The sequence below is a fragment of the Hylobates moloch genome, unplaced genomic scaffold (genome assembly GCF_009828535.3).
Source record: "Hylobates moloch isolate HMO894 unplaced genomic scaffold, HMol_V3 SCAFFOLD_5, whole genome shotgun sequence".
NCBI classification, from domain to species: Eukaryota; Metazoa; Chordata; class Mammalia; order Primates; family Hylobatidae; genus Hylobates; species Hylobates moloch.
The window spans coordinates 327,940-341,686 of record NW_026652280.1 but is presented as its reverse complement, the minus strand read 5'-3'; the positions used below and the strand labels follow the sequence as shown (position 1 = coordinate 341,686).

At 58.0% G+C, this 13,747-nt stretch overlaps 1 protein-coding gene across 4 annotated transcripts in view; it reads right to left on the bottom strand.

Annotated features, from left to right (window-relative positions):
- Window positions 1-12,363, bottom strand: part of SLC66A2 (solute carrier family 66 member 2) — a 45,341-nt gene extending 32,978 nt beyond the window's left edge. For 2 of the 4 annotated variants that reach the window (XM_032152015.2, XM_058438236.1), the window contains exons 1-3: window positions 12,235-12,356; window positions 11,458-11,759; window positions 3,942-4,075 (exon numbers count right to left, since the gene is read on the bottom strand). In XM_032152015.2, the coding sequence (XP_032007906.1) occupies window positions 3,942-4,075; window positions 11,458-11,660 (337 nt within the window). In that variant the 5' untranslated portion in view covers window positions 11,661-11,759; window positions 12,235-12,356. Of the gene's footprint in view, window positions 1-3,941; window positions 4,076-11,457; window positions 11,760-12,234 lie in introns of all 4 variants that reach the window. The other 2 variants (XM_032152017.2, XM_032152016.2) reach the window with 2 other exon arrangements.
- Window positions 12,364-13,747: the final 1,384 nt, after the last annotated feature.

Here is a 13,747-nt window from a genome sequence, read left to right as displayed (position 1 = left end):
ACACATATGTTCACTGCAGCACTATTCACACTAGCAAAGACTTGGAATTAACCTAAACGCCCATCCATGAAAATCATCTAGATTTTCTTCTGGAAGAAGAAAATGTGGTACGTACACACCACGGAATACTATGCAGCCATAAAAGAGAACAAGATCACATCCTTTAGAGGAACATGGATGGAGCTGGAGGCCATCATCCTTAGCAAACTAACACAGGAACAGAAAACCAAATGCCACGTGTTCTCACGTATAAGTGGGAGCTAAATGATGAGAACACATGGACACACAGAGGGGAACAACAGCCACTAGGGCCTGTCGAGGGGTGGAGAGCAGGAGGGAGAGGACCAGGAAAAATAACCAGTGGGTACTAGGCTTAATGCCTGGGTGATGAAATAATCTGTACACTGGCCGGGCGCAGTGGGTCACACCTGTAATGCCAGCACTTTGGAAGGCCAAGGTGGGTGGATCACTTGAGGTCAGGCGTTCAGGAGTTAGAGAAATAATCTGTACACTAAACCCCGTGACAAGCAATTTACCTATATAACAAACCTGCACATGTACCCCTGAACTTAAAAGCTTAAAAAACAAAACAAAACAAAACAAAAAACAGAACATGTTCAGAGCCAACAACCTTCCCTTCAAGGTGACGCCGTTGACAGGAAGACGAGGCTGGCCACCTTGCTTGGCACGGGGCTGTGCTGCAGGAGGTACAGATCGGGTGGCCAGAAGCCAGAGCTTTCAGTCTGAACTTCAGTGATGTTCCTGCCTTGCCCTCCCCTCTCCTGGCAGATGAGAGGACATGAGCCCACACCTTTCATCAAGGTGCCCTGTAGGAACAGGCCTGGGCCTGTCCACCAAGGGGACATGGACATGTGTGAACTCAAACCGGACTCCAATATTAAGAGTGCTGCAGATGTACATCTTGTGAATTCTTTTTTTTTTTTTTTTTTTTTGAGATGGAGTCTCGCTCTGTCGCCCAGGCTGGAGTGCAGTGGCGCAATCTCGGCTCACTGCAAGCTCCGCCTCCTGGGTTCACGCCATTCTCCTGCCTCAGCCTCTCCGAGTAGCTGGGACTACAGGCGCCCGCCACCACGCCCGGCTAATTTTTTATATTTTTAGTAGAGACGGGGTTTCATCATGGTCTCGATCTCCTGACCTCATGATCCGCCTGCCTCGGCCTCCCAAAGTGCTGGGATTACAAGCGTGAGCCACCGCGCCCGGCCTATCTTGTGAATTCTTTCACACACACGCCGCACCCCAGGACACAGAGCTCAGGAGTGGGTTTCCCACTTGAGGTCATTTGGGGCCCAGGAGTCATGCAGCTTGGTTCTCAGTCCTCCTCGGGGGAGGGCAGGCACAGGCCACCCAGGCTGACCCCAGGAGCCCGGCCCTCATCCCCTCGCGGCGGCCCTGCACTGCTTCCCAAATACTCCAGGCCTTGAGGAAAGGGTGCCCCAGCTTCCTGTCGCCTCCGTAACAAGGTACCACAAACGTGGCAGCCACAACGCAGGCTGATTATCTTAATTCTGGAGGCCAGAGGCCCAATGGTCTCCTGGACTAAAACCAAGGTTGTGTCTCCTCCTACTCACTGAAGTACAGGCAGAACTCAGCTCCCTGTGGTCGGAGGCTCTGCTGCCTGTAAAGCGATGGCAGAGAGCCAGGCCCTCAGCTCCAGCACCTGACCGTCTCCTCTGCGGCCCCTGTTCACGTCTGAGGACCCCTGGGATTAGCTTAGGCCACCGGATAATCCAGGACCAGCCCTCTCAAGAGTCTCTCCGCCATGTACAGTGGCACGTCACAGGTTCCCAGGATCAGGGCACGGACGTCTCTGGGGGCCATTATTCTGCCCACCCACAGAGGGTGTTTAAAATTCAGATCCCAGGCCTAGCTCTGGAAACTGGGACTCACATTTTTAACTCATCCTGGGTGACCAGAAGGGAAGTACTCCTTTGGAAGAAGTGACACAGAACGCCAGGCATCCACCATCCCACTCCCTTCTTATCCAACGCTCCTCTGATGAGACGAGCCTGAACCTGCACCTGCTGGTAAAATGAATGCGGGTGGGGAGCTTACGATGCCGCTTCTAGGGGTACCCCAGTGTTCCAACACACACTCACATTAAAGTCCACACTGGCTGCTCTGCCTGGACGCTCACAACCTGCCGTCTCTGGTACCTCGCATCCGGCCACCGTCAACAAGGTCACAAGGTCTGGCCTCATGTCCAGAGCCCAAGGACGGCAGAAACACCCAGCAACGCATTGGGCATCCTAGGCACAAACCGTTCTCTCGGCCAGCCGGCCCTCCCACAGTGAGAACATTCTTGTTCCAAGTTAAATACTGAGGTTCAAAGGGGCAGGGAACACGCCATGAGGAGCTTGGGTCCAGAGAAGGAGCAAAGCCTCGCGGGGAGCAGAAATGTAAAACCGCAGCTCCTCACGCGGGGAATCTGGCCGGTTCTTAAAAGCCTGCTTTCTAGGTAAGATCTGTGGTATCGTCAGCACCATCTCTGCTGTAATTTCAAACCCAACTCACAATAGAAGGGAACAGAGCGGAGACTCAGAGGAGAGGAGAATGGCGTGAATGGGGAGAAAGAACAGAACACCGCAGAAAAGACGCTGGTGCTCATCTTTGTGGCCACAATGACACTAACTGGCCCAGGTCACACTGGCTGGAGGCTGGTCTGGTTTCTACAGAGGCTGAAAGCAGCACACATTCACCTCAGTCTAGAAACAGAAGCAGACAAAAAGGGAGAGGTGGGAATCCTCTCCAACAGGAAGAAGCAGTGCTCAGAACACGGCACGCAACTCCCCAGCAAGAGCTCAAATCCACAGAAGCCCCAAACTAAACAAACTCTGGGAAGATCCTCTTCTCCAAGCGACAGCTGAGATCACTCTCTCTCTCTCAAAGCCAAAGTGAGCACTGTCTTAGATTTAGTAATTAGAAGAAAAACAAAAGGAAGGATTTAACCCTCCTGCACACAAGAAGCCCGCCAGCCTGCATGTTCAAACAGAGTTCAGACTGGAACAAACCATGCAATAGGCAAAAACTGGAAGAATTATTTTCTGTTTTCCAAGCTGCCAAAGGGTAAGGAGCCGTGTGTGCTAAGCATGTAATTGGTCCTGCCCAGCTGTCAACACTGCAGTGTGCTCCGGATAAAGGGGTTGCCTGACCCTGCGGGGTGACTCTGGGTCTGTTTAACAAGGTCTCTGAGGAAGACCCTGGCTAAGGTAGCCCGTGAGTCACAGCAAAACTGAAAGGGTGTGTTTGTGTACAGGCCACGCACACAGAGACGAAACGCCTGACCTGGCACCGTCTGACCTGATTGGCCAGGCACAGACGAGCACTTCCTGTTCTGACACAGACCGTCTGGGATGGCACTCACAGCCAAGAGGAACTGTGAAGATGTGTTACAGCCTCACCCAACTTCCAGTGAAGAAACCATTATCTTGAATTGTTTCAAGTCATAAACTGTTTTTTTTTTTTTTGAGACGGAGTCTCGCTGTTGCCCAGGCTGGAGTGCAGTGGCGCAATCTCAGCTCACTGCTGGCTCCGCCCCCCGTTCACGCCATTCTCCTGCCTCAGCCTCCCGCGTAGCTGGGACTGCAGGCGCCCGCCACCTCGCCCGGCTAATTTTTTGTATTTTTAGTAGAAACGGGGTTTCACCGTGTTAGCCAAGATGGTCTCGATCTCCTGACTTCGTGATCCACCCGCCTCGGCCTCCCAAAGTGCTAGGATTACAGGCGTGAGCCACCGCCCCCGGCCCATAAACTGTTTAACTAAAGTCATTTAACATACTGAAAACACTATCAGCTGGAGATAACAGCACCACTTGGTGAAATGAAAGCTGCTTGGATCAGGACAGATTAGAGTGGCTTTTGTTTCACCAGAGTCACCTTCGCCCTGATTCCCTGGGACTTTATTCCAAAGTGCCGGCCACCAACCTGCAAAGGAGCGGCGCCTGGCGTTGAGCTCGTTGGCCACACGGACCTGGGTGCAGAGCTTCAGCATCAGCAGCATGGTCAGGATCATGATGGCGCTCTGCCACAGCAGTGGGGACTCAAAGCGCCTTCCAAACCTGCAGGAGAGACCCTGTGTCAGGAGGGAGGCCCACCCACACCACCTCACCCAGTCCTGAACCTGCAGCAGGAGAGACCCTGTGTCAGGAGGGAGGCCCACCCACACCACCTCTCCCAGTCCTGAACCTGCAGCAGGAGAGACCCTGTGTCAGGAGGGAGGCCCACCCACGCCACCTCTCCCAGTCCCAAACCTGCAGCAGGAGGGACTGCCCACCCACTCTGCCTCTCCCAGGCCCCAGGTGGCATCCCGGGGAAGGAGCCTGGGGGTTGGCGAACACCACAGTGACCAGGCACCTGTTGCCCATCTCCCAGACTCCAGGTGGGGTGGGGCCCCAGGGAGGGGCCATAAGACCCCCATACAGCCTGACTTGGGACCCCTCAGCACATTTGGTGCTCCCCAGAACCAGTGGCCCAGGCACTGGTACCCGGGTCTGGTGGTCCTGAGTCCCCTCCCACAGCTCAGCCCAGGTACCCCAGGCCCTCCCTGCAGCCTCTGGGTTGCCACCAGGCAAGAAGCCCAGTTTCTAGCTCACAGCAGCCCTGCTTCCTGCCTGGGGAAGGCGGGGACAGTGTGCAGAGCAGCAGGCGGGCCAGATGCGAAATGTCCACATGCACACACACTTCCACAGAAGATAAGACAGCCAAGGCTCTGCACCGCCCCGCCCCACCCCCAGGCCTCCCTGGCCCTGTGCTCCCCTAGCTGCAGGCTCCCAGGCCTTCTTGCTGACTTCGGACCAGGGTTGAGCATCTCATCAGCTCAGCTATGAGCCTCTGCAGGGCAGAACCACAGGCCAATGACTGGCAGGCCCTGCGGTCTCCGCCTCCCCAGAGTCACCACAGAGCTGGGACATGTGCCTGCAGAGCCACCATCTCCAAGGCTGGGCTGTGTGTGGCACGCACTCATAGAAAGCCCCAACCCTGACCCTCCCCTGACTGTTCCAGGGCGGGAATCTCAATCAGCCTGCAGTTTGGCCTGAAGGGAATTTTCAAAACTTGAATTGGTCGCCAACATGTCAAAGTCAGGAGATCCTACATAACAGCCTAATTTCCCAACTTCTGAAAACCTGGAAGACCCAGCAACAACCACCACAGCCCCCACCTCTCTCCAGCTCCCACGCAGCACCCCCTTACCAACACGAAGCAGAAGCAGGGGGAACCCCACAGCCCCCTCAGCACCCCCTTATCAACTCAGAGCAGGAACAGGGGGAACCCCGTAGCTCCCTCAGCACCCCCTTATCAACACAGATCAGAAGCAGGGGGAACCCCACAGCCCCCTCAGCCCATGAGCCACAGCCCAGCAGGTGAGAAGGTGCCACTTGCAGGTGAGGCTCCCACAGCAACCAGGAAAAAGCCACAGACGTTCTCCCGGGAGGACAGGGAGCCAGGACGCAGTCCTCAGACGGTGGCCATGCTGATTCCCTCTGTGCTGGCTCCAGAGACCAAGGCCCTTCCCTGTCTCCTGGGAGCTCCTCAGCAGAGGGAGTGGCTGCCTGAGATCACAGAGACTCAGGGAGCAGAGGGAAGGGCAGAGAAAACAGCAGCCCGGGCCCAGGGCGGACAGGGGGCCAGGCAGGCAGGCAGGCACACAAGCTGCATCTCACCCAGGTCAGCAGCCCAGGCCCAGGGCGGACAGGGGGCCAGGCAGGCAGGCAGGCACACAAGCTGTACCTCCAGGAATATCACCCAGGTCAGCAGGGGCCACCACGGTCCCCTTGCCTCACTGGATGCTTCCCTAGGAAGCCTCTGAGAAACGCACAAGGCAAGACGAAGAGGCAAAGAGAGGAAGGGAGGGTGATGGGCCCGGGGATAGAGGACGGCCGGCAGCGAAGAGGCAGCTTGAACGGGGTTTTCTAGGCCTGAGGCACAGGCTGGGGGTGCAGGGACACTGTAGGGGCAGGAGTGCAGGTGGCATGGGCACTCTGCCCACAGGCTGGCTCCAGCCCCCACACCGGCCCCCTCCAGGCCTCAGCCTCTGCACTATAAAGTACAGATCGCAACCCCCAAGGCTGGAGGATACAGCCAAGCTCACGGTCACTTCCAGGGCCGTTCTCCACTGGCTACCAAGCGGACTGGGTGCCGGTCAACCCACCCACAGAGACCTGAGGCTGAGGAGGTGACGCTGGGCAGACATCTAAAATAGGCCAGTCCCCTGGGACACACGGAGGCCGCTTCACACCACGTTCACCTCCAGCAATAAGGCTGCACGTGAGCCATTTTGGCCAGTCTGTGCGAAAGGCCACCTGCGTTTTTTAAATGTTTAACAGAAGCAATGAATGACCAGACGGACAAAGGAGGCGGCGGGAGAATCAAGGTTTGAGCTTCCCCATAATCCACACATCAAAAATCAAATCTAGAGAAACTCGATATGCAAAGAATGAGGCCTTTTAAAATGAAGTGAGAGGGTGCCCAGAGGTGAATAGTAAACTAATTTTAGGGTGAAGACAAAGAAAAACACAAAATTTCAAAAAGCACAGTATTCCACAAACGACGCACAAGGAACAAAATGAAAACGAAACAGAATCCAGCAGCATTAGTAATTTTAAAAGCTAATTAAAATAGATGCCACATGGCCGGGCGCGGTGGCTCACGCTTGTAATCCCAGCACTTTGGGAGGCTGAGGCGGGCGGATCACGAGGTCAGGAGATCGAGACCACGGTGAAACTCCGTCTCTACTAAAAATACAAAAAAAAAAAAATTAGCCGGGCGTGGTGGCGGGCGCCTGTAGTCCCAGCTACTCAGAGAGGCTGAGGCAGGAGAATGGCGTGAACCCGGGAGGCGGAGCTTGCAGCGAGCTGAGATCGTGCCACTGCACTCCAGCCTGGGTGACAGAGCGAGAGACTCCGTCTCAAAAAAAAAAAAAAAAAAAAAAGATGCCACATTTACTTCTCAACTTAACTTTTTCTTCCTTTAGTGATAACAGTCTGTGCTGGCCATGAACTCAGGAGAGCATTTTTCCTCTCCTGCCCGAGGGTGTGACTCCCATGCCTCTCCTCACGGCAGGTGCCAGGCAGCCCACCTGTGTGGTGCAGGAGCCTGCTCCTTGGGAAGCACCAAGATACCTCGTCTGAGGTGGGCTCTGCAGGTGATCATGCCCAGATGCCCATCCACAGGAAGAGACAGTATAGAGGGTGCCCCATAACTGACCAGGCCCACAGAAAAACTTCTCCATGTTCCAAAATCTCACAGAAAAACTCAAGCAGGGCTGGGCACAGTGGCTCACACCTGTAATCCCAGCACTTTGGGAGGCCGAGGCAGGTGGATCACGAGGTCAGGAGTTCAAGACCAGCCTGGCCAATATGGTGAAACCCCGTCTCTACTAAAAACACAAAAATTAGCTGGGCATGGCAACGGGCGCCTGTAATCCCAGCTATTTGGAAGGCTGAGGCAGGCAACTGCTTGAACCCAGGAGGCGAAGGGTGCAGTGAGCCGAGATTGTGCCACTACACTCCAGCCTGGGCAACAGAGCGAGACTCTTGTCTAAAAAAAAAAATCCAGCAGAAGAGAAGCTTTGTATCTACTGTTAGGCACCACTAAAGCTATCACCCTTAGTAACAAAATGTTATGACCTCTCTGATACAATGTTTACATTCCTCCATCTAAGAGTGCTCCAGCCTGGGTGCTACTGTGGATGGAGCTGAGGCTCCCAGGGCCCTGCAGCCCAGTGTGGCCTGATCCCCGCCTGGCCTCTCCGCTTTTCCTCCACATACTCACAGCCAGCAAACACCAGCTATGAGGCATCATTTAGCCCTTCTTCTGGCTTCTGGCACCAACCTGCCAAATCCTGAACATTGGCATTCCACAGAGTGTGATCTGCTGAATGCTGGTTTTGCAAAATGGTAGTAAGGACTGTAAGAAACAAAAACATGAGTGACCTATGTTTCAGAATCCCTGGGTTTGTACCGTTAAAGCAGCCCCTGCAGGACTGCAGAGCCCCATATGCCATGCACCCCAAATCCCCAACGGGGGTCTGCCCAGAGAGACTGGAGCTCTGAGGACCATGCCCCAGCAGCTTTGGAAGCGTGAAGATTTTATCTAACTCCACCACTGTGCTGGCGGACCCCAGCCCCTTCTCACCAGACCCCGGCCCCCTCTCACCAGAGCCCAGCCCAGCCCCACCTCTGCTCTCCCCCTGGCCCCTTCTCACCAGAGCCCAGCCCAGCCCCACCTCTGCTCTCCCCCTGGCCCCTTCTCACCGGAGCCTGCCCCAGCCCCACCTCTGCTCTCCCCCTGGCCCCTTCTCACCGGAGCCCAGCCCAGCCCCACCTCTGCTCTCCCCCTGGCCCCTTCTCACCGGAGCCTGCCCCAGCCCCACCTCTGCTCTCCCGCTCCCACCACCCCCAACCCAAACACGGAGTGTGCGTGCGCATGCGTGGAGCTGGGGTCGTGTGTGATGCATCCCGTGTGTCACTTCTGCTAAAACACAAATCCTCTGCCCTACAAACCACGAAATCAAAGAGGCTGTGAACCTACAAAGCCTGGAGAGGGGAAGCCAGGAGTGGGGGTCACAAGAGCCTCCCAAGAGAGAAACAGAAGGGGTCATCATCCCCCGCTGCACAGCAGGACCTGGGGACCAGGTGGGCACAAGAGGATGTGTGGTAGGTAGGGAGGTGGGCTTCGCTGTGTGGAGTGCAGGGGTGGAGCATCCTCAGGCTGGAGGGACGCCCAGCAGGGACCGGCGCCCTCTGCTCTCCCCGCTTTCATCCCACCATCTTCTGGAACACGCTGGGGCCCTGCGTGTGCACTCAGTGGTCACAGAAGCCATGCATGACCAGGACAGCCCAGGATGTTGATTCTATGAAGAGACCCATGGACAAAGTTCAGAATTCCCTGGAAGGCTGCCCTGTGCTCCACAAAGAAAGAGCTCAAGTGTCTGTAAGCAAGAACTCCCAGTCCCAGCTTCAAACCTCTACATCAAGTGCCAGTTAGGTCATGAGGCAATGACAAGATGGCACCAGGAAACTGCGTTAATCTCGGACTTCTTCAAACCTGATACTTAGATGGACATTAGATAGATTCTTTTTCTTTTTTTTGAGACAGGGTCTCTCTCTGTTGGCCAGACTGGAGTACAGCTCACTGCAGCCTCGAATTCCTGGGCTTAAGTGATCTTCCTTTCACAGCCTCCCAAGTAGCTAGGACTGCCCCCACACCTAAGCTAATGTTTCAATTTTTTGTAGAGACAGGGTCTTGCTATGTTGTGGTGGTTGGTCTTGAACTCCTGGCCTCAAGTGATCCTCCCACCCCGGCCTCCAAAAGTGCTGGAATTATAGGAGCGGGCCACTGTGCCCAACCTAATTTATTTTCTTTTAGCAACTTTGAACTATGAGCATACTGGGGAGGGAAACCTCTAAGTGGAACTTTTTTCCCATATGGTTATCCACCCTCAGGCAATTTTCCTCCATTATTTTGGAGAAAATTTATTCTATAACCCTAAAGATGAGTGCAATGCTCCTTCACAACACACACGTGAGCTGGGGCTGTAGCAGGTGGCCTGCCGACCAGCGTCTCCCCAAACCCCACAACATGCACTCAAAGTAAACAGCATTAGACAATTAGAAACTTACTTCCAGTCAACCTTATGCTCACTGAGGCCACTGCAGCACCACCAGCCACTGTCTCACAGCAGGCGATGGGAAAGAAGGAAGGAGTCTCCAAAATGAGCACCCCTGAACCTCCCTCAGATGCAGCCTGGCCCAGAGACAAACCTCGAGACAGGACCCAGACCCAAAATCCTCCTCCAAGGTCACTGCAGGGGAGAAACCTCCCTGCCTCAGAGACAACTCTGGGGAAGAGGCAGCCAACCCACTCGTTCACCTAAAAATCCCTGGCAGGGGCAAAACTAACACCCAGGGACACGTGGACCAACGGCTGCCCATGGCCAGGGCTGGGATGAAGGCCACGGAGCAGGGAGCACCCCGACTCGTGAACACAGGGGACACCCCAGCATCAGAAGTCATCAAACGGACACAAAAGGGGTGTATTTCATGGAATGCAAATCACATTTCAATAAGGTTGACTTAAAAACTAACAGGCAGGCCAGGCGCGGTGGCTCATGCCTGTAATCCCAGCACTTTGGGAGGTCAAGGCAGGTGGATCATGAGGTCAAGAGATCGAGACCATCCTGGTCAACATGGTGAAATCTGGTCTCTACTAAAAATACAAAAATTACCTGGGTATGGTGGCAGGCGCCTGTAGTCCCAGCTACTCAGGAGGCTGAGGCAGGAGAATCACTTGAACCCAGGAGGCAGAGGCTGCAGTGAGCCGAGATTGTACCACTGCACTCCAGCCTGGCGACAGAGCAAGACTCTGTCTCAAAAAAAACAAAAAACAAAAAACTAACAGGCAAAGAAGCAGGTACGTGATTACTCAGTGATCAGAGTCAGAAGCAGAGTTCTTGACACCAGCTGCCTGGACTCCTTCTCTCCAACCCTCCACCAGGCCCTCTTCATAGGAAGAGCAGCAGACAGACACCTTCCAATCTGCCCGGACAGAGGGGCTGGGATCACCCAGAAGAAAGAAAAATTCCAGAAGTTTTTGGCCTTAGAATGCAGCTCTGAGACCTCTTCATTTCCTCTGAAAACTCACTCTCCCAATTATGTCTGGCTTCAACAACTGTTAAAATTAATTTCAATTTCCTTAGCCTAATGCAAATACAAAGAGGAAGTTGGTCTGAGAGGAACAAGACAGTCTCCAGAGAGAGTGACTTCCTATTTAAATAAGGCAGGCCAGGTGCCGTGGCTCAGCCTATAATCCCAGCCCTTTCAGAGGCCCAGTGGGGAGGAATGCTTGAGGCCAGGAGTTTGAGACCAGCCTGGGCAACAAAGTGAGACACCCCCTCCCCCCAGTCTCTACAAAAAATACAAAAAAAACAATTAGCCAGGTGTGGTGGTGTGCCTGTGGTCCCAGCTACTCGGGAGGCTGGGATGGGAGGATCACCTGAGCCCAGGAACACGGAGACTGCAGTGAGCTGTCATGACATCATGCACTTCAGCCTGGACCACAGAGCAAGACCCTTTCTCAAAACAATAAAGAAAAACTATACAACACGAAAAAGGCGGGCAGAAACGGCTCCTCTCCACAGGCAGGCCTAGTCCAGTGCCCAGCAGAGAGGTCCCTGCTAAGTACCCATGTGGGACATTATGTGAGGAGGCGGATCTGGAGATTTTCTCTGAGATTCTGTGCTTCAACCCCACCGTTTTTCTGGAAAAATAATCTCACCCTAAGAAGTGACTCGCCTGCAGCCACGTACCCCATCCACAGCAGAGCAGGACGCTGGCCCAGCCAGGAGGTGTGGACCCTGCTACTCCCCCGGCCTCAACCAGAAACCCCAAAGGAGAAACCCTCTTCTCCGGGCGCAGCCCAGGAAAGCAAGCCCCCAACTTACCAGAAGAGTATCCGCAAAATGTTGGCCACCAGTAGCACCAGGCACACGTAGGTGGAGAAGCCGTCGGCGTTCTGCGTCCTGCGAATGTCCCGATACTGCGGGACGTAGGGCACCACCCCTCCGAAGACCATGGCCGCGGCCGCGCCCCAGGACACCAGCTGGTGCAGTGGCCCCAGGAGCCAGTCCAGGCCCTCGGCCTCCATCGCAGCGCCCGCCTGGCCGAGGCTGTCACGGGCTCCGCGCCCCGCGGGCCACCGGCCGCCTGCTCATCGCCGCTCCGCGCGCTCCTGCGGCCTCGGGGCCTGCGGGGAGCGGGGAGCTGCTCGAGTCCCGCCCAGGGGGGCTGGGCCGGCCCGCACGGACCCGACACGACCCGCGCCAGCCGCAGGAACCCGAGGCAGAGCGGGGGCGACCGGGGCCCGGGGCACGCGAGGCGCGGTCCCTGCCTGGGACGTGGGGGTGTCTGGGGGTCCCGAGACGCGCCCGGCGGGGGCTGGGGAGGGGTCCCAGGGCCGGAGTCGAGGACGGGCGCAGCCCCTGGGGTCACCGCCCCGGTGCGCTTAGCCGGCGGGGTCCACGGGCGCCCCGGGATGGGGTCGGGGGAAGGGGGCGCAGGCCCAGGATGGGGGCGCACGGCTCGCGGGAGGAGGTGCCGGGCCGGGGACCCCACAGGACCAAGCCGGGGGACTGGGGGCCGCGACCAACTGCCCCGGCCCCGCGTCCTCAGCCGCCCTAGACCGCCCCGCAAGGACCCCGCGCCAACCTCGCGCTCCTTACCTGCTCCCCCAGCCCCGCGCCTAGCGCCCCGCGTCCCCGCGCCGTTTATCCGCGCGCGTCTCGGCGTCAGTCCGCTCAGGCGCGGGGAAACCCCGCCCCGTGACGTCACAATGCCAGGCCCCGCCCACGCCGCAGCTGTGAGTCGGTGCAGGCGTGTCCTAGAGCGCGGGGGGCGGGGCGGGGCGCGGGGGGCGGGGCGGGGCGGGGCGCGGGGGCGGGGCGGGGCGGGGCGGGGCGCGGGGCCGGGGCGGGGCGCGGGGGGCGGGGCGGGGCGGGGCGGGGCGCGGGGGCGGGGCGGGGCGCGGGGGCGGGCCGGGGGGCGGGGGCGGGGCGGGGCGGGGCGCGGGGGGCGGGGCGCGGGGGGCGGGGCGGGGCGCGGGGGGCGGGGCGGGGCCGGGAGCCGGGGCTGTTGGGGCGGCGGGGGCGCGTGGCTCCTCCCGCCCGGTCGGGAAATACCAGCCGGACGGGGCCGGTCCCTCAGGCCTGGCGCCCACGTTAACCCGTCTCCAGCTGTTCCGGCGCGCGGCCATCCAAGCGAATGGCGTCGTCCTGGAGGGCTGCGGGCGCAGGGTCTGGACGCCCCCCTCACGCGTGTCCTGAATGCGGGGCGCCCGGGGACGAGTCTTGTCCAGCTCCGTCCTGACCAAGGAGACCCGGGGACCCGGCTTGGAGTTTGCAGCGCCCGGAGGCGGCCGGGGTCTCGGGAAACGGAGCGCCCCCCGCGGGTCTCCGCTCCGATGCAAGCGCCCCACGAGCAGATGCGCCGGGGCCGTCACCGGGGGACCAGCTGGACGCGCAGCCGTCACCGTGGCCATTGTCATCATCGTGGTTGCGGCCATGGTCGCTGTCGCTGCAGAAACGCGGGGCGGCCTCTCCCCATCCCCTTGCAGTTCTCCGGGCTGAACCGTTGGGCGCCTATTTTGCAGAAAAGGCAGCTCCTGAGCCTCAAGATAGACTCGGAGGCCAGGCGTGCGCGGAGCCCGGGTCCTGCTGCCGGCCTCGCAGGCCGAGCCAACTCCGAGCCCCGCACCCGCCCGCAGGGAGCTGCCCTCGCCCAGGACCCTCTTGGCCCGCGCGGGTGAGGACTGAGGGCGAGGGGTGCGTGGATGAGGGGCGCGCGGGTGAGGGGTCCACGCTGAGGGTTGCTTCCCCGCCAGCCACGGCCTCTTCTCCACGAGCCCGGCCCCCTGCCCCCTGCCCGGCTGGTTTCATGGGGATCATAAGGACAGTCGGCCGGGCGCGGTGGCTCACGCTTGTAATCCCAGCACTTTGGGAGGCCGAGGCAGGCGGATCACGAGGTCAGGAGATCGATACCATCCTGGCTAACATGGTGAAACCCCGTCTCTACTAAAAATACAAAAAATTAGCCGGGCGTGGTGGCGGGCGCCTGTAGTCCCAGCTACTCGGAGAGGCTGAGGCAGGAGAATGGCGTGAACCCGGGAGGCGGAGCTTGCAGTGAGCCGAGATCGCGCCACTGCACTCCAGCCTGGGTGACAGAGCGAGACTCCGTCTC